Source organism: Carlito syrichta, unplaced genomic scaffold (assembly GCF_000164805.1).
Source record: "Carlito syrichta isolate Samal-C Ts95f unplaced genomic scaffold, Tarsius_syrichta-2.0.1 Scaffold287391, whole genome shotgun sequence".
In the NCBI taxonomy this organism is placed as follows: Eukaryota; Metazoa; Chordata; class Mammalia; order Primates; family Tarsiidae; genus Carlito; species Carlito syrichta.
In genome coordinates, this window is record NW_007231487.1 from 60,416 (window position 1) to 85,829 (window position 25,414).

Sequence of the window (25,414 nt, forward strand, 5' to 3'; positions counted from 1 at the left end):
CTAGAAGTGTGATACCTCCTGCTTTGTTTCTTTTGCCAAGGATTGTTTTGGCTATTCATTGTCGTTTATGTTTCCATATAAATTTCTGTATTGTCATTTCCAGGTCTGAGAAGAATGATGGAAATTGGTAATTCAATGGGTATTGTGTTGAATCTGCAGATTTCCTTTGGTAGGATGGACATCTTAACAATGTTGATTCTTCCTATCCATGAGCATGGAATATTTTTCCATTTGTTTGTGTCTTCATGGATTTCTTTGAGCAGTGTTTGGTAGTTTTCACTGTAAAGGTCTATCACTTCTCTGGTTAGGAAGATGCCGAGGTATTTCTTTCTTTTTCTTTTTTTTTTTTTTTTTGTGGCTATTGTGAATGGGATTGTGATTTTAATTTGGGTCTCTGCCTGCTTGTTGTTGGTGTATAGGAATGCAACTGTTTTTCACACATATTTTTGTACCCTGAAACTTTGCCAAAGTCCTTTATTAGTGCAAGCAGGCTTTTGACAGATTCTCTTGGATTTTCAAGGTATAGGAGCATATCATCAGCAAAGAGGGATAACGTGACTTCCTCTTTTCCTTCTCTTATCTAATTGCCGGAGCTAGGACTTCCAATCCAATGTTGAACAAGAGGGGTAAAAGTGGGCAGCCTTGTCTTGTTCCAGTTTTTTTGGGAAATGTTTTCAGTTTCTGTCCATTCAGTAATATATTAGCTGTGGGTTTATTGCTTGAGGTATGTTCCTTCTATACCTAGGTGTTTGAGGGTTTTTAACAAGAAAAAAAATGCTGGGTTTTATGAAAGTTTTTGCTGCATCTAGTGATATAATCATGTGGTTCTTGTTTTTACATCTGTTGATGTATTTCATTACATTTATGGTCTTGAGACTACTGAACCAGCCCTGCATCTGAGGATGAAACTTACTTGGTCATGGTGGATGATTTCTGAGATGTGTTTTTGGATCTGATTTGCTAGAATCTTGTTGAGGATGTTCATAAGGCATATTGGCCTGTAGTTCATTTTTTTTGTTGGATCTTTACCGGAAGCCTACTTGGTCATGGTGGAAGATTTTCGAGATGTGTTTTTGGAACTGATTTGCCAGAATCTTGTTGAGGATTTTTGCATCTATGTTCATAAGGGATATTGGCTTGTAGTTCTCTTTTTCCGTTGGATCTTTACCTGGTTCTCAACCAACTCACCTTTGACAAACCCTCCAACAGCAACCACTGGGGAGAGGAGAACCTATTCAGTAAAGGGTGCTGAGAAACCCTTCCTGATCAAAATCCTAAGTGCCCATACCATAAGAAATAAGATAAACAACTAGGACCTCATCAAATTGACAAGTTTCTGCAAAGCAAAAAAAAAAAAAACTATCAAGCGAGCAGAGAAACAGCTCACAGAATGGGAAAAAAAAATTTGCCAACTGTATATCTGACAAAGACCTAGCTCTAGGATTTACAAGGAACTCAAACATGCCGAAAAGAAAAACACAAACAGCCCTATTAAAAAGCAGCAAAAGACAGGAATAGACACTTCTCACAAGAAGATATACGGCAGTCAACAGACACATGAAAAAGTGCTCAGCCTCACTCATCATCAGATTAATGCAAATCAAAACCACACTGAGATCCCACCTAACCCCAGTAAGAATGACCATCATTAATAAAACAAAATATAATAGATGCTGGTAACGATGTGGAGGAAAAGGAACACTTCTACACTGCTGGTAAGAATGCTAACTAGTACAGCCTCTTTGGAAGACAGTGTGGCAATTTCTGAAAGAAGTAGAAACTGACCTTCCATATGACCCATTGGAAATATACCCAGAGGAACTCAAATCATTCTACAAAAAAGATACCTGCACACACGTTTGTAGCTGCTCTATTCACAATAGCAAAAACATGAAACCAGCCATGCTGCCCATCATAGCTCAATTGGATAAAAACAATGTGGTTACATATACACAATGGAATATTACACAGCCATAAAGAAGAACAAACATATGGGCTTTGCAGCAACTTGGATAGATTTGGAGTCAATCATACTCAGTGATCTATCACAGAAACAAAGAAGAGAGTACCATATGTTCTCACCCATAAGTGGACCTTGAACAATTATCATAATGCTATAAGAAAGGGATTGGCAATAGTGGGAAACTGCCAGGGAGGGGAGGTGGGATTAGCAGTTGAGGGAAACTGCCAGGGGAGGGAGGGACATACCTCATTAACAAGGGTACCTGCATAATGAACATTTATATACCTAACCCTGAATTGTACCCCACATCTTTCATAAATAAATAAATAAGAAAACTTAAATTCACAAGTTAGAGATTACAAAGAAATCAGAAAGAAGTATCAAAACAAAAACTGGCTGATGCTGTATCTGAAGGGTATAAAAATGGTAACTTCACAAACTTCATAAAATTTAAAATATAAAAATTTAAAACGTTTTACAAAGAAAGTTTACTATGTATAGTTACCTTAATAGAACGTTCACAATATTGAGATATATTTTAGTGTTGAACACGTTTTAAGAACATGTACACCATAATACTATGCATCAATGGGAACACAGAATGTGCAAGAATCATTAACAATTAGAAAACAGAGCATTGACCTATATCCATTTTTCTTAAGATTCACTGCAAAAAAGGCTTCAAAAACAGCCCACTTCAATTATGTAAGAAAGAATAATAGAGATGTACTAAAGAAATGTTTATCATAGAAATATTGAGGAATTTGAAAATAATATAAATAACAAGATACATTTTACTATATTTCCTTTATATATGTTATCAGGAATCAAACATGGTATCTGTAATACATGATTCCTTATCATCAGTAAGAAAGATGTATTATTACATAAGAAAGATACAGCTTGATCTAAGATGCTAGTTATCTTATATTGTGAGGAAGTCGGTAATATAGTTTATCTGGGTATTTTATCTTCACAACAAACTGGTGAAATACTCATTTGAAAACTCAACCTACAGGGGAAGTTCTTCTCAGATCAGGAAGATTCTATATCAGAGCTTTTCTTGTAGATCTGTACCAAAATGCATGTATCTAACAGACATGCCCATAGCTGTTGTATCAATTCAGTAAATGTTTACTAAGCATGTGAATGAGAAACTATGCTAAAGACACACACACAAGAGATTAATCATTTTCCCTGTCATCAAGAAGCTTATAAGCAAAGCCAAAATAGAAGATTCATGCATAAATAATGTAAAGCAGATTACGGAATTTCCATAACAGATTTATAAATAAAACATAATGATCCAAAGAGATGGATCAAAATAGGAGGATCAAAAAAGGTTTTTTGAAGGATGGTTTTCAATAAGTAAAGATGGTAAGGAAAAGAATTATATATAGATGAAACATTGTAAACATGGACAGAAATATGGAGAGACAGACATGCTTGGGCATAATCTATTTTACTGAAACATATTTATTTGTTTAAGACATTACTAGGCGATAAAGCTGAAAATATAAGATAAAGCTAGAAATTAAGGGTCTTGAATGCTGAGTTAAAAGTTGGTGTTTCACTTTTACAGTGAGGATCAGTGCTAGTTTTGAGTAGTAGATGACTTGATAAGAACTGCATTTCAGGTAGACTGACTTGGTAGCAGTGCTCAGAATAAACTAGAGCAGCTGAGGAGGAGAGACTAGAAGCTGGTGGACAGCATGAGAGGCTCTTGCAATAACTCAAGGGAGAGGGAATGAGGGTCTGAATCAACAAGCTAGCAGGAAAGATTAAAAGATGGAGCAAGTGAATCTGGAAGACATTAATGAGAGACAGATGACCTAACAGTTAGGATAATGAGCCTGTAAGACACTAGAACTAAATCAGATCCCATATTTACCTTTTGGAAGCTCTATAATCCTGGGTAGGTTATTTTATTCCTGATTCTGAAATTGAGGATAATAAACCTACCTTATGGAATTGTTGTGAACAATAAAGAAGATAACAATTTTTAACATGCTTATACAATGTCTATTATGTACTTAGACTTAAAACTTAATAAATGTTAGCTTCTAATATATATTATTTCCAAAGATCATCAATTGGTAACAGTTTTGTTGGTTCTTAGCAGTTATAATTCACTGTTGGTTCACATAACACTTGTGGTCATTTAAACATCCTAAAACTTTTTGCACAAGCTGCTTCTCCAAATTAGATCTTCCCCATCTTATATTTATACCATTGATTTTTTTTAAGGACTATAAATATAAAATTTTATATTAACCCTCACTGAATTTTGTGTTTTGACTTTAAGACAAAAATCTCAACCTATTGAGATAATTTTATATATAAGTTCAAATATTTGCTGCATTTGTGATTCCTCCTTAACTTCTGCAGATCTGATTATGATAGATGTCTAGTTTTTTTCCAAGGTAAAATACTGACTTAAACCAATGAAAGAACAGAATATTTAGTATTTTACTAGAGAAATCCCCTCTGCATTCACATTTCATGACTATTCAAAAGTCTGGACAAAGAAGGACAAAATCTGTGAAACATAACAATCAAGATGAGATGTCTTCAGCAACACAAAAGAAAATAAAATAGCTCTTTTCTACAACTGACCGAAAGGCACAGTAAGTTTTTTTTTTTTTAACTGATGAAGAAACTAAAGCTTGAAAATATCAGGTAACTTCCAAAGGTCACCCTGCTAGTAGAACAGAGTTGTAAACCTGTATCTGTCTGACTCATGCTCTTAACAGATAGACTTAACCTTCCTAAGAAAGATAGTTGAGACTCCTACCATTCTTGGTGGGGAAAACCTCTCCTTGGATGCTGTAATTCATCACCAAATACTTATACACATTTTTCAATGATAATGGTTTATTCACAAAAGCACAGGCACTCTTATATGCATTTATTCAAATATTCAATGAACTTTTACTGAGAGACCACTAAATGCAAGACACTATGCTAGGCAGGATGCGATTACAGAGATCAATCGAATAAAGAACCTACCATCAATGAATAAGAAGTAATACAAAAATGAATACACATACAAGACAAAGCAGAACGAAATGTGTCATGAAAGATATAAGCAGTTTTGCTAGGAGTTCAGAAAAATGATTTTTTTATTCTAGTAGCCATTTATTTCAAGGATCTTCCTAGATTCACTACAGATTCAAAATGTTCTGCCTGAAGTAAGAGTAGGGCAAAAATCTTATTATTCTGATTCTGGATGTTTTTCCCTTGCATGTACATATAGTACATATATGTGGCTAATGTCACTGTTTTCAAAATATTAACATCGGCCAACAGAATCCTAGTTCTATGCATTTCCTGATTCCTGCAAAACCAATTAGGCGAGTCCAAACCTTGGCTGAGTATATAGCAGCCTTGAGTCACCACTTCTAAAAAATTGGTTCAACTACAAAACATGTAAATTACTAAAGTTATACATTTTCTTCTGAGCACTGTATCTATTTCTAATAAGATAATAGCTACTGCTGGGTGTAGTGGCTCACACCTATAATCCCAGCACTTTGGGAGGCAGAGACAAGAGTATTGCCTGACACTAGGGGTTCAAGACCAGCCTGGAGAATTTGGCGAGACCTTATCCCTACAATAAATCAAAAAAATTAGCCGGGCATGGTGGCACATGCCTGTGGTTCCAGCTACTTGGAAGGTTGAGGCAGAAAGATTACCTGAGCCCCAGCAGGTTGAGGCTGAGGTGGCTATGCCACTGTACTCCAGCCTGGGCAACAGTGAAACTCTGACTCGAAAAAAAAAGATAGCAGTTACCACTGATTAAGATTTAGTGCCACTATAACAAAAATCATATATGCTAAAGATTCATGTATATGCTATAAGAAGACTGCATTCAATGTTTCAGAAAATTCACTTCCCGAATATCTCTAAATCTGGTAGGAAATGGGTGAGATAGTCACTGAGGTTGCTCAAAATTCTGAAACTGATACATTCCTAATAATAAGCTCTAGAAGTCGGGCTCGGTGGCTCAGCCTGTAATCCTGCGCTTTGGGAGGCTGAGGTGAGTGGATTGCCTGAGCCCGCGGGTTCAAGACCCGCCTGGGCAACTTGGCAGACCTCATCTCTACAATAAATCAAAAATTAGCCGGGCGTGGTAGCACGCACCTGTAGCTCCAGCTACTTGGAAGGCTGAGACAGAAGGATCGCCGGAGCCCAGCAGGTCGAAGTTGCAGTGGCCGCTCCCGGTCCAGTCTGAGTGACAGAGTGAGACTCCAACTCAAAAAAAAAGCTCTAGAAATTGGGTTAGAATGTGTTGAAAGTAAATTTTGTTTCACAAACACCATTCCGTTTTTCGGCAACTTTATTTGTCTGTACTGATTTTTTAAATTTGATGAATTTTAGTATCAAATTAAGTATATTTTCTGAAAGTAGGGACCCTATCCCCAGATATGCTCTCAAGAAGAGTTTGGCATAAAAACTGAGAATCTTTCAAGGTGAATGTTAAAATACTAAAATAAAACATAGCCAGGCTCGGTGGCTCAGCCTGTAATCCCGCGCCTTTGGGAGGCTGAGGTGAGTGGATTGCCTGAACCCGCGGGTTCGAGACCTGCCTGGGCAGCGAGACCTCATCTCTACAATAAATTAAAAATGAGCCGGGCGTGGTAGCGCGCGCCTGTAGTTCCAGCTACTTGGAAGGCTGAGGCGGAAGGATCGCCGGAGCCCAGCAGGTCGAGGCTGCGGTGGCCGGGAGCGGCCACTGCACTCCAGTCTGGGCGACAGAGTGAGACTCCAACTCAAAAAAAAATAAAAAAAATAAAACATCTCACATTTTAGAAGGTTGGCCTATGGTTAAAGATTTTGTATTAGAAAAGAAGGTGACATAACAGAAAAGAGGTGTGGTGGCGTAATGAAATTGCACAAAACCTGTCAATGTAATCCCTTTTAAACCAAAAGCTTTACATGTTTCTTGTGTCTATGTTTTCCCTCAGGAGAAAAAAAAATAATGCAGTTCATCTTTCAAGATTCTTATTTATTTACTAGACACAAGCTGATGAGGTAATAATGCTTTTTCTATTTTAAATCTAAAAAAAAAGTTTTCATAATACCTGGATTCTAAAATCTGCTCTAATGGTTTTTAAGTTATTATCATCAAATTTATCTATGGCATGCATGATGTACTCATACTTAAGAATTGTATATATTGTTTATACACACGAGGTAAAAATTGAATATAAGAGTTGGGGAAAAATTAATAAAAGAGAATTTTTTTCAGAATATTTCATATTCTTTTAAAAACTTGTATTTCATGGATTGGTAAAGAATGTTAGGGTATTTTTATTTTTTCAAAATTTACATTCTAGATTATATAATGTCATAATTCAACTTAGAAAATGGTTTCATATGCGTATTATAAGAGCATTTAAAACAGACTGACTTTTGAATTAAAACATATGCAAGAGAAAATGTAATTTTAACTCAAGCTGGCCTTTCCAATAAAAGTAAAAGCTCCAAATTAAATACATTCAATCATAATAAGAATTTAATTTTTAAATTACATTAGTAAAACTGTTCAAGCTACCACCTTACAGCTAATATTTTAACAAAACCAAAAATCTCTGATTCAAAAATAAAATTTCTTACATAAGATGGCCAATTTTGTATTTTAAATTACTGAATTGGAGTGCCCTCTGTTGGAAGAAAAAAGGCAACAAAAACTATGCTGAACTAAGGCTAGGTAAAATACTTCTAAAACTCAGGTCACATCACTCATATGTAAAACACACTTATTAATAAATGAACGCTACAAAACATATTTTCCTTACACTTTCATTTCTCCTAAATGACTTTTGGAATTACTTGTCATATTACAACGAAAATGGAATTACTTGTCATATTACAATGAAAAAGTCAGAAGTGTCATATTATCTGAAATTAAATTTTAACTGAACCCAAATGATCATCATTTAATAACATTAATAGCAGACAAAAAAACATGTTTTTCTACATCCAGTATAATACAGAAGTATGGTAATTTGGGACTATGGCTGGACTACACTTTTGACTTTTGTTGATAATTAACAAAAACCTTCAAACCTTTGAGAGCACAATTCAATGTTAATGACCCCTATCATTCTTATGTTGAAATCCTAACCCCCAATGTAGTTGTATTAAGGGGGGGTTTGGGAGGTGACCAGGTCATGAGGGTGGAGTCCTAATGAATGGGATCAGTACCATATAAAAAGACACAAGAGAGTGTGCTTCTTCTCTCTCTGCTCTTTGCCACGTGAGGATATAATGAGAAGATGACCGACGGAACAATAGGAAGCAGGCCCTTGCCAGACACCCTCTATGCCAAAATCTTGGTCTTGGGCTTCCTGGACTCTAGAACTGTGAAAAACGAAAAGAAATGACGTATTCTTTAAGTCACCCAATCTATGCTGATTTGTTATAGCAATCCAAGCTAAGATATTCCCTAATTCCAGAGACTTTTAGAAGCTCTTACACCGGAGAACTGGAGAAGATGGCTGGATAGTAAGACTACGAGATTTACTCTATCTCAAAAAAATTCCATAATGTTGTGGTATTATCAAAATCTTAGTTCTAATTCATCATTTCAAACTTGAATTACTTCAGTAATAAGGTCCTGGCAGATTTCTGACTCCCTAGACCAATAGTGTGCATTTTAGAGAAACCTGGGTAGCTTTTTAAAAGAATAGTGCTCAGAGGTACCCAAAGTAAATTTTGATTTAGTTGGTCTGGAATGGTACCTGAGAGTATCATTATTTGTTTTCTAGAGCCTCTCCAGGAAAATCTAACGTACGAGGAGGGAGACACACAAAAAAACAGAACTTATTTATTAAAAATTGTGCATTTATTCTTACATATTTAAACTTCATTCACCTTCAAAGTATTCTCCATTTGATGCAATACACCTATAAAGATGCTTTTTCCATGGCTCAAAACAGTTTTAGAACTCATTAACTTTGATGCCTTTTAGTGCTTCTGCCATTTTTGTTTCACCTCTTCTACATCAGCACAATGTTTCCCTTTGAGGACTTTTTTCATCCAGGGAAACAAAAAAAAGTTGCTTGGGTAGAAAAATGAGTGTAGGGAGAGTGGGGCACAGGGGGCTGCCATTTTTTGTCAAAAACTGTTGAACACTCAGCTTGGTGTGGGCAGGTGCACTAGTAAAAATCACCAATCATGAAATGGGCAAACACATGGAAAGAATTGCAAAAAAAAAAAAAAAATTCACTGAAGCCGAATGCAGCCTCTCATACCAATGCCAGCAGGTATTCTGATGCCAGTGGATTTCCAGAACACTTACCTAGCAGAGAAAGCCTGTAATACAATGGGCCCATTCTCCAAAAAAATTCCTGCTTTGTTTTGGGTCCCCCTTGTACAATAATTGCTGAGAATCATTATTATCCAATCTACAACTACCGTTTTTATCTTCTAAAATTTCCATGAGAGTTTGCCTACTCAAGAATTTATCAACCTCAGCATCATTTAAACTTCTGACTAGCTTCCCCATCTACTTATCTGCCTTTGTTCTCTGACAACATAGTACAATGCTAAGGGATATGGCTTCAGCCCCAGCCCCTGATGCCTATGTTCAGATTCTGGCTCTACAACTACTGTGTGAACTTGAAAAAGTTACAGAAGCTCTTTGTGCCTCTGTCTTCTCACCTGCAAGATGGAAGAAATAATGTTTACTACCTCTCTCATAGAGTTATTGTGAAGATTAAGTTCACTGATACAGGTAAAGTGCTTCATAAGTTTAGGTATTATCATTTCTTACCCAACTTTATTTCGCACTATTTTCCAAAACCAATTCTCATAGTAAGACAGTCTCCTCAGATTATGTACTAATTTTTACCTCGTGCTTTCACACATACTATTTCTTCAAGCTGGAATTCTTTCTCCTTCATCCCAACACAAGTGCAGTGCACACCTCCCCTTCCTCCAGGACCCAGTTCAGCCCCTCCCTGCTTCCATTAAGTCTTCCATGAATGCCTATAAATCTCCAATGAGCTCTCCCTTGTTAAAAATTCCTTTAGCTATATGGTAGCTTACTGTGAGGAACAAAGGAAGGAATTAAAAATACTAGCTCTGAGAATCCTCACTCTGCCACCTGTCAGTTAAATGACTTTCCAAATCTATAACTCTATTTTTAGTATTGTTTAATAGTAGCTGGAGTTGTGTTAAGCATTAGAATAGCTAACAAATCTCAACTCTCATATCTGTCTGTTGTTTTGTTAGTCTTGTCTGCACACTGTGATAGAGGGCTTCTTAGTATAGGTGTTTTGGACCCGTTAAAGAACTGTGCTTCATATTGCCACTATAAATCCTAAAATTCAAAACATAACAACAACTATCTATATTAGGTAAAAGTAATTGATTAAACATTTTTGCATAATTTGAGAGTACAATTCAAACAATATTCTGGAGAAACATTTTTGATGAATGAAACAAATATTCAACAACTCAAATAAAACACAGGTTATACAAAATGGTTAAAATAATGGGATTACTTTTTAAACATTTGATAAGTTTATGTTAGATTTATCTTCTGAAAGTCCAGTTCAAACCAAAGATGTCTTTAATCTGCCCAAAATCCTTTAGATTTTTCTCATTTCCTAAAAAACAAATACCAAAATTCTTAGCCTGACATTCCCAATCATCCATCGCCTAACTTCAGCCTAGACTTCTAATCTTGTCTCTCTTCCCCTTTGTAAACTCTATTATTCTAAATAGAATTACTTGTTCTTACTCATATATGCCTTCTGCTTTCCTGCCTCATAACTTTTAATACTTCATATGACAATATTCTCAAAGAATGCTACTATACAGGTTTATTGCAGGAAAAAAGAATAGTGCAGAAAAGTATAAGCTCAAATTTTGAGAACTTCAGTTCAATTTATGAGCATTAATCTCTCTCTTGCCATTATCACACTACAGTCTTTGGTTTAGAAAATAAAATGCTGACATATTTTTCTCAAATTATGTGATCCTCTCAGTGTCAAAGCCCTTGATACAACCTCCTGAAAGACGTAAATTTGAATCATGATCTCTAAGCAGCATATACAGACCCCAGGGAACAAAAGATACTCATTGAAAAGAAAAAAAAAATTAGAGCTCCTCTATGTTATATTTATCCTTTACCTTCCTCACTTTGAATTTTTTGTAGTATATGTCTCATAATTTTCATCAAATATTATTAGAACAGTTATAGATATGTATATTGCATATATGTATAATTTATAAATAAATACAAATAAATGTAGTAGTAGGTATATATACTTTGTAAATAAATACACATTTGCTCAAAATGTATTTACTAATGGTATATGTATAATAAAAAATGTTTAGAAACCTCTGATCTAGAAAATTGGGGTTTTAAGAACATCTGTAGTTTTAGAAGTAGACAGCCAGAAGCTGCCAGTTTAGAGAAATCTTTAGGGATAGATCTAAAAACCTAAACACCATGTATTGCTTCTATAGAACAAATATGTTTTAAGTTCTAACTAACTTTCAAGGAAATGTAAAAATATAACTAATTTATAATCAGTAAGTAGCATATACCAGCTTTAGATTTTTAAACAAAAAACTTTGTTGTGATATTAAAGTTACTACTATAAATATTTCATTAATACAAAAATTTCATTTAGCAAAACCTGCAAGTATTTACTTCAGTACATATATAATTACTCTTAACTCTTTGTAAAGAATTTTTATTAGGGCTAATGTTTTACAAAAGACAGTGCAGCAAAAAACAAAATGAAACCAAAAAAAAGCAGGCCTAGGAGGTAAGACTAGCCATCAAACTACATTAGCAAGTGCTCTCCCAGGCAACAGTGGGACACAGCTCACTTTAAGTACCTAAATTAAGTAAATGTTCTCATAATGGACAGTCTCTACACTTGGTAATTATTTTAGTTTTCAGAAATATGGCATACTTAACACAGTTCACTCTATTATTGGCTTCTGAATAAAAGCACAGTATTTCTGTAACAAATTAAGTTTCTAAAAGTGATTTATATCATAATAATGTATTCCTTTAATACCAAGTCACACTATAAATCCTGCCTCTGTAGGACACAAAGTAGGTTTACAAATCTTTTAAACCGATTGATTCTCTATAGTTTTTCTTGCTACTTTGTTAATATAAAAATCCGAGTGAGTAAGAATCTCAAACTCATGCTTTAGAGTCTCAGCTTGTAGAGCAGAACCTCTTGGGATTTACATAATATTATAAAAATAACTCAGATTGAACTTTCCAAAGTCTCTCTCCTATTATGACTTAAGACTTGACTGAGGAACTATACAAATGGCTCAACTCTTTTTTTTTAAAGATGGGGTTAGACTGAGTTCATAGAGAAAATGGGGAAGATAGACAAAAGGAAGATTTTCTTCCTTTGAGAACCAATGTTATTATGCCCAGTAAAACTAAAAGAATAATATCAAAAACACTATAAATCCATGAGTTAGGAGAAAGTCTAACAGTAGAAAGACAATCACAAACTATAAGTAATTTATCAAAGCACTACTTCTCCTACACATGCAGTTAGAATAAACATGAACATCAAGGAAAAAGAGTGATTGACATCTGATATTGGCAGAATCTGATAAAGTACCAAATCCCATGTCTCCTAGGTGTACATACTGAACTGGCAAAGACAGATGCATTGTCTTCATTTCTCCCCTTACTTACTACACTCTGGCTTCCATTTTTCCCAAGTTCTTCCTCTGAAATCTTGCTCAAATTATCTAAGTAGTGGTCTGATATTGTGTGGCACAAATCCTCAAAAGAATAATCCTTTTCTTGGCAGAGTTTTATTTCATCCAAGAGTTTCGATAATTCTCCAGTCACGGTTTCACCTATAAAATGAGAATAACTGTTTCAGAAGTTTCAAGAAAGGCTATTACTAAAACTTAATGTTAAGTAATAAAAATATGACTGCTATGGGTGATACAAGTCAAAATATAACAAGCAAGATTAAGTAGTCTGGCTGGGCACAGTGGCTCACACCTGTAATCTCAGCACTTTGGGAGGCCAAGGTGGTAGGATCACTTGAGGCCAAGAGTTCAAGACAGACTGATCACCATAGCGAGACATTGCCTCTACAAAATTAAAAAAAAAAAAAAAAAAAAAAAAAGCCAGGTGTGCAGTCCAAGCTACTTAGGAAGCTGAGGACCTACAGTGAGCTATGACTGAACCACTACACTCCAGCCTAGGGGACAGATAGAAACTCTATTTCTAAAACAAAAATTTTAATATTAAATTTAAATTTTTTAAATCAAAATCTACAGTCAGAAAGTATTCTGCTGAAAACAAGATGCTCAACTATAATTAGCACATCAGCTGACAAAATAGATTATAATTTTGTCTATTTTTATTCTTTTTCAAAACAGAAATCAATATCAAAGTTTATGTATATGTGATACATTAAAAAAAACCGAAATTACAATTCTTAAAGCTTCAAGTATTATAGAATTTAATTTAAATACTCTTCTCTTGTCATTTTATTGCACTGACAGAATTCATTCAACAATTCATTAACAAATTTGAATGACACTGAAAGCCTACTTCCTAGGTTCAACAAACAAAACAGTAAAACTTATTTAAACAAATAATTATATAGGTAATTAATACATTAGAATTATGATATATGATATAAAGGAAAAGTACAGAAGAAACATATAAATAATATTCATCACCCACCAAACATGAATATTTTGTCTACTATATGCAAAAATATGTACTTTTCTAGACAATCTCAGAACAGTACTTCATACCTATAATTTACTCTGAAAAAAAAATTTCTAGCAGTTATAATCTTCAAATTTTAGGATTAAGATGGTCGACAAGAAGCAGATAGAATGTGTTTCTCCCATGGAGTAAACCAAAATAGAGAGACTTCCTCACACTCAGAGAGGAACTGGACCACCAGCACGCCCTACAAACCACCAAAAAAAAAAGATAATATGCACAGATTGCAAAGAAGAGAAAAATCAATAGGCCTGGGTTGGAACTAGCCAGACTTGCCTGGATTACCACACAAACCACAAGCAGCCTCTGGAGAGGTGAAAGGGAAATTCAGGAGTTCTATGCTCCTGCCACAGACTTGGAAGTCCCCCTGAGCCTCGAGGGACTCCAGCCCTTCACAGAAAACTGCCTGGATACACAGTCATTCTCTGCCAAAACCAACCTGGAGTGGTGAGGGAAAGAAGTCCTAAATGGATAGAGCCGCCACTTCCTGGGTGCTCAATCCTGGCTACAGGCTGCTTTCTAGCCAGACTGAGAGGGAAAAGGCACCAAGGGCAAATTCCACCATGGCAGACTGCTCCTGAGAACACATGAGGACCACTGCACTTGGATATTCTAAAAGCAGACTGTTGCCTGAGGTTAAGGTGAGGTAGCTGGGTGGGACTCCATACCATAGCAACCTCTCCTTCCCTATGTAAACTCTTTTGTGTAGCCTCTGTACAACACAGCAAACGTTACCCCAGTAGGTGGGGACTACTTTCCAATCCCCACTGGGGTAGCCAAGAGTACACACAGGCAGGGAGCTGGAGCACTTCTTCCTGTATCCCCCTTGAAGGCTTCAGACAGAGAGCTTGGAAAATTCCCCAGCCTTGCCCACTGCCTAGATCAGCTGTGTACCTCCTGTGGGGCAACACAGGCTATGCAGAAAGCCCATGGCCACCATTGTAGCTGGCTTGCTCTTGCAAGTATTACCTCCTAGCAGAAGGTCAACTGGCACAGTTCATTATATCTAATATAATAGCTCAGTTTGGGGGAAGGTCTGATCCAAGACCCCAGCTAACACTACTATCACAGCCACCCCGCCCACTCAGGATGCCTTAAGGTGGGACAGGTACCCAGCACACCACAACCACAGCTGGCAATGGAGAAACTAACTACATTAAGGCTACATATAATCAAGGGAACCCAGCATGGCCTACGGCAGCCTCTGACAACCTTAAATAAGAAGAAATAGTCTACTTCAATGAAGAGGAACCAGAAAAATAATCCCAACAATATGAAAAACCAGAGTTCTTAAACACCTCCAAAAGATTACACTAACTCTTCAGTAATGGACTTTAAACAAAATGAAGTCTGAAATTCCAGAGATATAAATGAAAATGTTGATTATAAAACTGCTCAATGATATTCAGGAAATAGTTAAAAATCAACATAAAGAATTTTTTTTTTAATTCAGTACATGAATAAAAAATTCTACAAAGAGATAGAGACAACCCTCCCCCCAAAAAAGCTGAACTTCTGGAAATTAAAGACTCATTTAGGAAATATAAAATGCAGAAGAAGGTTTTAAAAGCAGACTAGAACAAGTAGAAGAAAAGATCCCAGAACATGATGACAAGGCCTTTGAATTAATCCAATCAGACAACAATACAGAAAAAATAACCAAGAGAAACAAAGTCACCAAGAAATATGAGATTGTGTAAAAGGGTCAAACCTAAGAATCACAGGTGTTTTTGAGGAAGAAGAAAAAATAGGCTTGGAAAACCTTTTTAAGGAACTAATGGAGGAAGACTTCCTTGGCCTTGCCAGAGAGTTAAAACATTCAGATACAAGAAGCCAAAAAACCCTCAGATGATTCGTTGCTAAATAGATCATTCCCAAGGCACATATCATCAGGTTATGCTAATGTGAAGGAAAGATTTTAAAAGCAGTAAGACAAAAGCATCAAAAAACTTACAAAAGTAAACCTATCAGACTAAAAGTAGACTTTTCAGAAGAAAACCTACAAACCAGAAGAGATTGGGGCCCATCTTCAATCTCCTTAAACAGAGTAACAGGTAGCCAAAGATTTTGTATCCTGCAAAACTAAGTTTCATAAATAAAAGAGAAATGAAGTCATTTACAGACAAGCAAACACTGAGGGAACGTGTCCCCTCAAGACCAGCTAGTTATAACAAATATTCAAAAAAGTCCTAAATACTGAAACAAAAGGTCAAAATATACCAGAAGAAAAACACTGGAAATCATAAAGTTCACAGGCTTATGGAACATCAACACAATAGAAAAAATAAACAATTAAAGCAACCAGATAACAACCATTATGATGAATGATACATATATATGTATGTATCAATATATATACAATCTATCTATATATATACATCAATATATATACTATATATATATCAATAATACATATATATGAATGATACTTCCATATCATTATTAACTCTAAATGTAAATGGTCTCCACGTCCCACTAAAAAGACCAGACTAGCAGATTGAATAAAAATACACAATCCAAATATGTGCTCCTTTCAAGAGACCCACTTAACTCACGAAGACTCCTATAGACTCAAGGAGTTGGAAAAAATATTCCATGCAAATAGAAACCAAAAATGAGCAGGAGTAGTCATTTTCACGTCAGATAAAATAGACTTTAAAATAACAACAGTAAAAAAATGACAAAGATGGCTATTATACAATGACAAAGGAATCAGTCCAACAAAAAGATACAACATTCATTCATTCATTCTTTCATTATTTATTTATTTAGAGTCAGAGTCTCACTCTGTTGTCAGGGCCACTGCAGCCTCAACATGCATGGCTCAGGTGATCCTTCCGCCTCAGCCTTCCAAGTAGCTGGAGCTATAGGCACACGCCACCATGCCTGACTAATTTTGTGGTTTATTGTAGAGATGATGTCTCACCAAGTTGCCCAGGCTGGTGTCGAACCCCTGGACTCAGGCAATCCTCTCACCTCCACCTCCCTGTGCTGGGATTACAGGTTTGAGCCACTGCACCCGGCAGAAGTTTTAACAATTTTAAATATATATGTACCTAACGCTAGAGCTCCAAGTTTTTCAACAAATTCATGTAGACCTAAGAAAAGAGAGAGACAGCAACAAAAACAGTGGGACACTTCGACACTCTACTAACAGCAATAGATAGATCATCAAGGCAGAAAGTCAATAAAGAAACATTGGGGTTAAACTGTACCCTAGAGCAATGGCATTAACAGATATCTACAGAATATTCTACCCAAAAACTACAGAATATGCATTTTTTCTTATCAGTACATGGAACATCCTCCAATATAGACCATATGATAGGCCACAAATTAAGTCTCAATAAATTTTTTAAAAACTTAAAATTGTATCAAGCACCTTCTCAGACCACAGTGAAATAAAACTAGAAATTAACTCTAAGAAGAACTCACAAAACCAAACAAAACCATGGAAGTTAAACAATCTGCTCCTGAATGATCCTTGGGCCAACAATGAAATCCTAAGATGGAAATTTAAAAATGCTTGAAAATAAATGACAACAATGGAAAAAGTTATGAAAATCTCTGGGATATGGCCAAAGCAGTACTTAGAGGAAAATTTATAGGGCTACGGCCTACATCAATAACATTGAAAGATCATATGATGACAAATTCATGTCACACCTCAAGGAATGAGAAAAATATGGAGAAATGAAACCCAAAGCTAGCAGTAGAAAAGAAATAATGAAGATCAGAGCAGAACTAAATGAAATGGAAAACAAAACAACAATATAAAGAATCAATGAAACAAAAAGTTGGTTCTTGGAAAAAATAAAATTGAGAGACCACTAGCAAGATTAATTAAGAAACAAACAGAGATGATTCAAATTAGCTCAATCAAAAATGATGCAGTTAGACAATCTAGAGGAAATGAATAAATTCTTGGAAATACATAAACTCCCAACCTTGAATCAGGAAGAAAAAGAATCCCCAAACAGACCAATAATGAGAAGTGAGATTGAAACAGTAATCAGAAATCTCCCCATAAAAAAAAAGCCCAGGACCTTAGGCCCTCACAGCCAAATTCTGCCAATTTCAAGAAGAACTGATACCAATTTTTACTGAAGCTATTCCATAAGACTGAAGAGGAAGAAATCCTCCCTAACTCACCCGATGAAGCCGGTATCACCCTTATACTAAAACCAGGAAAAGACACAGCAAAACAAAACAAAACAAAAAACTACAGACCAATATCCCTGATAAATACAGACACAAAAATCTTCAACAAAATATTAGCAAACTGAATTCAACAGCACATTAAAAAAAAGAATCCTCCATGATCAAGTGGATTTATCCCAGAGATGCAGGAATAGTTCAACGTACACAAGTCAATAAATAGAATCCACCACATAAACAGAATTTAAAACAAAAATCGTATGATCATTTCCATGGATGCAGAGAAAGTATTTGACAAAATCCAGCATCCCTTCATAATAAAAACTCTCAACAAAAAAAAGCATTCCTCCAATTAAAAAAATCATCTACAACAAACACACAGCCAATATCATCCTGAACAGAGCAGAGTTGAAGGCATTCCCCTTCAGAACTGGAACAACGCAAGGATGCCCACTTTCACCTCTCCCATTTAACATAGCACTGGAAGTGCCAGCCAGAACAATCAGGCAAGAGAAAGAAATAAAGTGTAACCACATTGGAAAAGGAGAAATCAAATTACTTCTGTATGCCAACAATATGACCTTATACCTAGAGAATCCTAAAGATTCCTCCAAAAGACTCCTGACCTTGATGAATGAATTCAGTAAAGTTTCAGAATATGAAATCAACTCACACAAATCAGTAACACTGCAATACATCAATAGCAACCAACCTGAGAACCAAATCAAGAACTCGATTCCATTTACAATCATAGCCAAAAAGCTAAAATATCTAGGATTATATTTAACCAAGGAGATGAATGATCTCTACAAGAACTACAAAACCCTGTGAAAGGAACTACAGAAGACACAAACAAATGAAGAAAAATCCCCTGCTCATGGATTGAAAGAATCAACATGGTTAAAATGACCATATTACCCAAAGTAATCTACAGGTTCAATGCAATCCCTATCAAATTATCAAAGTCATTTTTCACAGAATTAGAAAAAAACATCCTATAATTCATATGGAACCAAAAAAGAGCAAGAACAGTCAAAACAGTCCTAAGCAAAAATTACAAAGCTGGAGGCATCACCTTGTCTGACTTCAAATTATATTACAAGGCTGTAATAACCAAAACAGCATGGTACTGGTACAAGAACAGACACGAGGACCAATGGAACCTAATAGAGTATTTGGAAATAAACCCAAATACTGAAAACCATCTTATCTTTGACAAAGCAAATAAAAACACACACGGGGAAAGGACACCCTAGTCTACAAATGGTGCTGGGAAAATTGGTTAGCTACCTGCAGACAAATGAAACTTGATCCCTATTTCTCCCCATATACAAAAATTAACTCAAGATGGATTAAAGACTTAAATGGCAGATCTGGAACCATAAAAATCCTAGAAGAAAACCTAGCAAAAACTGTTCTGGATATCAGCCTAGGCAAATCATTAAATTCTTTAGCTTAAACCCCAAAGCAAAAATGACAAAAACAAAAATAAATATAAGTAAGTGGAACTTAATTAAACTGAAAAGCTTCTGCACTTCAAAAGATATAATAAACAGAGCAAATCAGCCACCTACAGAATGGAAGAAGATAAAGTATGTATCTGACAAAGGACTAATATCCAGAATCTACAAGGAGCTCAAACAAATCAATAAGAAAAAAACAAATGACCCATTAAAAAGTGAGCAAATGACATGAACAGACATCACTTGAAAAAAGATATGTAAATGGCCAACAAACACATGAAAAAATGTTCAATACCACCAATCATCAGCGAAATGCAAATTAAAACCACAGAGATACCACCTTACACCAGTCAGAATGGCCATCATTAAAAAAATCAAAAAACAATAGATGCTGGTGCAGACGCAGTGAAACAGGCATGCTTATATACTGTTGGCAGAAGTTCAAATTAGTACAACCTGGAAATCAATAAGGAGATTCTCAAAAAATTAAAAGTAAATGTACCATTTGATCTATCAATCCCACTATTAAGTATCCATCCAAATGAACAGAGCTCATTATACAAAAAAGACTTGCATTTGCAAGTTCATTGCAGCACAATTCTGCAAAGATCTGTAATCAATCTAAATGTCTATCAATTGATCAATGGATAATAAAAATGTCACATACACACACACACACACACACACACACACACACACAATGGAATACTATTCAGCCATCAAAAAGAATAAAATCATGTCTTTTGGAGCAACATGAATGAACTTGGAGAACATCATCCTAGTGAATTAAACTAGGAACAGAAAGTCAAATAACACATTTTCTCATTTACAAGTGGAAGCTAAACCAAGGATCTGCAATAACATAGACAATGGTATAATGGACACTGGAGACTCAGAAAACAGAAGAGGGAAAGTAGCTGAGGCATCTATCAGGGGCAATGTGCACAGGTGGGATAGCTGGTACATTTAAAGCCCAGACCTCTTCACCACTATACAATGTAACCATGTATCCAAAAACTATCTGTACCTCCTAAAGCTATTAAAATAAGAGAGGAAATAAAAACAAACAAAAAATTTTAATTCTAACTTAAAAACACATTTAAGACCAGTTTTATATAAATGCATGAACTTATTTCTGGACTCTTTATTCTGTTTCATTGATCTATATGTCAATTTTTATGCCAATACCACACTGTTTTGATTGCTGTAGCTCTTTGACAAGGATGCCAAGAACACACTATATGGAAAAGATAATCTACTCAATAAATAGTGTTAGGAAAGCCAGATATCTACATGCAAAAGAATGAAGTGTGTTCTTTATCTCACATCACATATAAGAATCACCCAAATGAACTAAAGTCTTAAACAAAAGACCTGAAACTATAAAACTGCTAAAAGAAAACAGGGTAAAAAACTCGTCTTTGGTCTAGACAATGATTTTAGGGGTACAAACAAAGGCAAAAATGAGCAAGTGAGACTGCATCAAGATAAAAAGCTTTTTCTGCACAGCAACAGAACTATCAGTAGAGCGAAAAGGCAAGTTATGGAATGGGAGAAAACATTTGCAAACCATTGATCTGATAGGAGTTAATATCCAAAATCTACAAGAAACTCAACAGCAAAAATGCAAATAACCCAATTTACACATGGACTAGGAAACAGAATAGATATTTCTCCCAAAAAAACCATACAAACGGCTAACTGTACATAAAAAGGTGTTCAACATCACTAATCATCAGAAAAATGTAAATCAAATTCACAATGAGGTACCACCTCACATCTGATAGAATGACTATTATCAAAAAGATAAGAGAAGTAGAGTAAGGATGTGGAGAGGGGAACCCTGTACACTGTCAGTGGGAATGTAAAATGGTTCAGTCATCATAAAAGCCACTGGAGGTTCCTCAAAAAATTAAAATGAAACTACCATATGATACAGCAATCCCACTTCTGGGTACTTATTAAAAGGAAATAAAAACAGTATGTTGAAGAGATATCCGTACCCTCCTGTTCATTGCAGTAACTGGTCATTGTCAGATGAATATATAAAGAAAATGCAGTGTGTGTGTCTACATACCCACAGTGGACTATTATTCAGCCTCAAGAAAGAGGGAGTTCCTGTCATTTATGAAAACATAGATGAACTTGAAGGACATTATACTAAGTGAAACGAGCCAGAAACAGAAAGACAAATACAGCATGGTCTCATATGTGGAATCTAAAGAAGTCAAGCTCATAAAAACAGAGAGTAGAATGGTAGTTGCCAGGAGCTAGGAGCTAGAGGAAATGAAGAGGTGTTGATCAAAAGGTACAAAGGTTCAGCTATGGAGGACGAACAAATTCTCAAGAGTTAATGTGCAGCAGATGTGACTATAGCTAATAATACTGTATTGAACACTTGAAATTTGCTAAGAGAACTATTCTTACATGTTCTCTTCACCAGAATGAAACAATTGTAACTACATGAGGTGGTGAATATGTTAATCACTTCCTTGTAGCAATCATTTCACAATGTATATCAAACATATACATTCACAATGTATGTTAAAACATCAAGCTGCCCACTATAAATATATACAACTTTTATTTGTTAAGTATGCCTCAATAAAGCTGGAAAAGACACATTTAAGAACAAAATCTACACAATATCTACTCTATATAAACTTCATTACAGTGCCCATTGTTTTCTGCTTTGCTCATTACTGTATTTCAGGGCTGAGAACAGCTGAGAATAAAATAACTGGAGATTTATAAATATTGACTGAAAAGACTGATAAAATATAAGATATCAGATATATAACTGTTTAGACTTGAAATTTCCACAACTGGTAGCCTTTTTATGTATACAGGACAAACTTGTATATAAAAGTCTAGTATAGTTTCAAGGGCTTTATAATTAGCTACTCACTTTTGGTCTTTTGGGAAGGAGACTCAACAGGAGAGAAAATGTGTGTTTCTTGTGTTGTCTCTTCCTGCACAGGCTCTTCAAGGGCAGTTGATCTTCCCATGCCTTCTAAATATTCTGTGTATATACATTTTTGAGATTACATACTTGAATTCATTTATTTTAAAATCAATAATCAAACTTTATGTTTTATTTCTTGTGATCCATGTTTCATTTATTTTCTCGTATCCTAAGTATATCCTAAGTTTAAAAAAATTTTTTCAAAAAAACAAACCAAAAGGACTTCATGATGACTTAGAGTTTTTAATTAAAAAAAGAAATCATATACTTTGGGAGAAACTCCTGAACCTCTTCTGAAAACTAAACTTACCACATTCTTTCCTTAAAAACAAATTCACCTGTTGAAGATACAATAACTTGGTCTTCTTAATTATTTTCTATCTGAAGATTTAAAACTCTAAAAAATTCTTTGAACAGACTCAGTCCCTAAAACAAGAATGTCAAATTCAAATGGATATCAAAATCAGGTAACATAAATGAACGAAACAGGGTAAGTTTATTTTATAATGGTATTGTAATCATGCAAGATAAGCATAATTTGCATACTAAACAGTATTTCCACAAAGAAATAATGTTCATTCCCATTATTCTTGAAATAATGGCCCATTATTCTTGAAATAACTGTCTTTCATTTTTCCAATTTGGATAGACATAATAAAACAGGAATGGCAGCTAAAACTTAAATATTGCTTACTATGTGCCCAGCATTATTCTAAGTATCTGATATAAATTCATTCACCCAATCTTTACAAAACTATGACTCATGCACCATTACTATCTCTGTTTTAAAAATAACAAAAGATGAGGATTATGAGCTTGGCTGTGTTTATATAGCTAACTAATGGAGAGGCTAGACAGACACAGAACAACAAAATATACCATTTTTCTCTTAACCATAAGGAAAACAGCATCTGAATGCGGGGATTAATGTCAACTAATATTCACCCTCAAAGAATATGTTTAACCAGAGAGCCGATGACTCATCTGAAGTTCAGCCCTAAGGCCTATAAGGAACTCAGACAAATTGACAGGAAAAAACAAACAACCCCATTAAAAAGTATGCATAGGACATGAACAGATACTTCTCAAAGGAGGACATACAAGCAGTCAACAAATATATGAAAAATGCTCAGCTTCACTAACCATCAGAGAAACGCAAATCAAATGTACAATAAGAAACCACCTCACATGAGGAGGATACCTATCATTAAAAAGACAAAAAACAAGAGGTGTGGATGAGGCTGCAGAGAAAAGGGAATGATCTACACTGTTGTTAGGAATGTAAACTAGTGCAATCTTTGTGGAAAAAAGTGGGGCATTTTCTCAAAAAGCTAAAAATTGAGCCATCATATGACCCAGCAATCCCACTTCTGGGAATATACCCACAGGAACATAGATTGCTGTACCAAAAAGACACCTGCACACATATGTTTACTGCTGCACTATTCACAATAGCAAAAACATGGAACCAACTCAGATGCCCACTGAAAGTATATGGATAAAGAAAATGTTGTACAAATACCCAGTCCTAAAGAACAAGATCATGTCCTTTGCAGCAACATGGATGCAGCATCTTTCTAAGTGAACTATCACAGAAACAAAAAACTGAGTATCTCATGTTCTAATTCATAAGCGGGCCCTAAACAGTGGATACAGGAGCAGGAACAACAAATACTGGGTACATAAGCACCCAGTGGGTGTTATGTTCACTACTGGGGGAGAAAGGGCTTGCTAGAAACCCAAACATCACCGGCATGCAACTTATGTATGCAGTAAATCCTCACATGTAGCCCACAATTCTAAAATTTTTTTAAGTAAACTGAAAAAATAAAAAAAATTAAAATAAAGTTCAGCCCTGAAGTAAAATGAAAACCCTTACTTTTCTTGAGAAGCCAAAACTCCAGAGTTTTAGCAGAAATTCTAGAGTTTCAAATGTTGACAGTGAATTCAATTTTTATGCAAACACTGTGTGGGCCAAAAATATGGGAAAGAAACAAAACATCTCTGCTTTCTGCCAAAAGTATTCAGCCTCCAAGTGGCTAAATTGTAGCCTCCATATAAAGAATTAAATCAACAAGATCCCTTTCATAGTGACCTTTTGCTTGTACTTTTTTCAGACAGAAACTTTTTCTTAAAATCTAATTAAGAAAATTTGTACTCTCATGCCAATCAATGTGTCCTCATACCACTCAAATGATTTCTACTAGCCAAGTTCTACTAGGAAAAGAAAGCAACCTATGAGATTCTATCCTCAAAATTTTGAACCAGGCAATGTCAATCGAATAGTAATTTTATCTACTATAAAATGGCTTTATTTTCATAACAAACTTTTTCATTAGATTTAAAATGCACCAGTGATTTTAAATCTAGGAATGCCAAGTAAATAGATAATGTGCTCACATTCTGAAATCTGCCAATAACCAGAAAAATTCAAAGATGTCCCATATGCCCTATCACAAATTTACATACCCAATGAATTTTGATCATTTAAGAAAGCAAAGATAGTTAGTTCTATATAAAAACATTTCCTGTAAATTAAACCAATGCAGTATGTTTTTTTATCTATAGTTATGTCATGTCCCCTTTTTAGTGGATGATATTTATTGTGCTTCTCCCAAAAGATGTATTATGCATATGCTTCAAATTTTTAAAAATGTTGTTAGAGACAAAAGTCCAATATAAGATACAAAGTGTCCAGAGGAGGAAGACTGATAAAAATGATTTGTGCCACTCTTGTTTTTCAGCTTTTATTATACTTGTTTTTAATTTGAATTTATATAAAAACCCATGCTGGGATTCTTCTCTTGATTCATCTCTGTATACATGACTTGCAATTTGACAAGAAAAGCATAGGGGTCCTGAACTTCCCTGAAATGTTTTAGAAATCGAGAAATGAGCATAATGACCTTGTGTAGTACATCTACTCTTTTTAACCCTCTTTGGCCTTTGTTGTATCTATGTGTCTCCTTCCTGACTTGAATATAATTCATTTATCTCCCTGCAAAACAACCTTGTTCTTCAGCTTCCCAACTAATGCGAATAGTTATAATGAAACCTAACCCACCTCCCTCTTCTGCTATCCTTGCAAGGAATTTGTAACAACTGTAGGGGAT

General features: G+C 35.2%; 1 protein-coding gene across 1 annotated transcript in view; it reads right to left on the reverse strand.

The window, feature by feature from the left end:
- Nucleotides 1-11,947: 11,947 nt before the first annotated feature.
- The window catches only part of LOC103254726 (ankyrin repeat and sterile alpha motif domain-containing protein 1B-like), a 72,173-nt gene continuing 58,706 nt past the window's right edge, over nucleotides 11,948-25,414 (reverse strand). The window contains exons 7-8 of the mRNA XM_021709832.1: nucleotides 22,245-22,358; nucleotides 11,948-12,823 (exon numbers count right to left, since the gene is read on the reverse strand). Coding sequence (XP_021565507.1) covers nucleotides 12,528-12,823; nucleotides 22,245-22,358 — 410 coding nt within the window. The 3' untranslated portion in view covers nucleotides 11,948-12,527. The remainder of the gene's footprint in view (nucleotides 12,824-22,244; nucleotides 22,359-25,414) is intronic.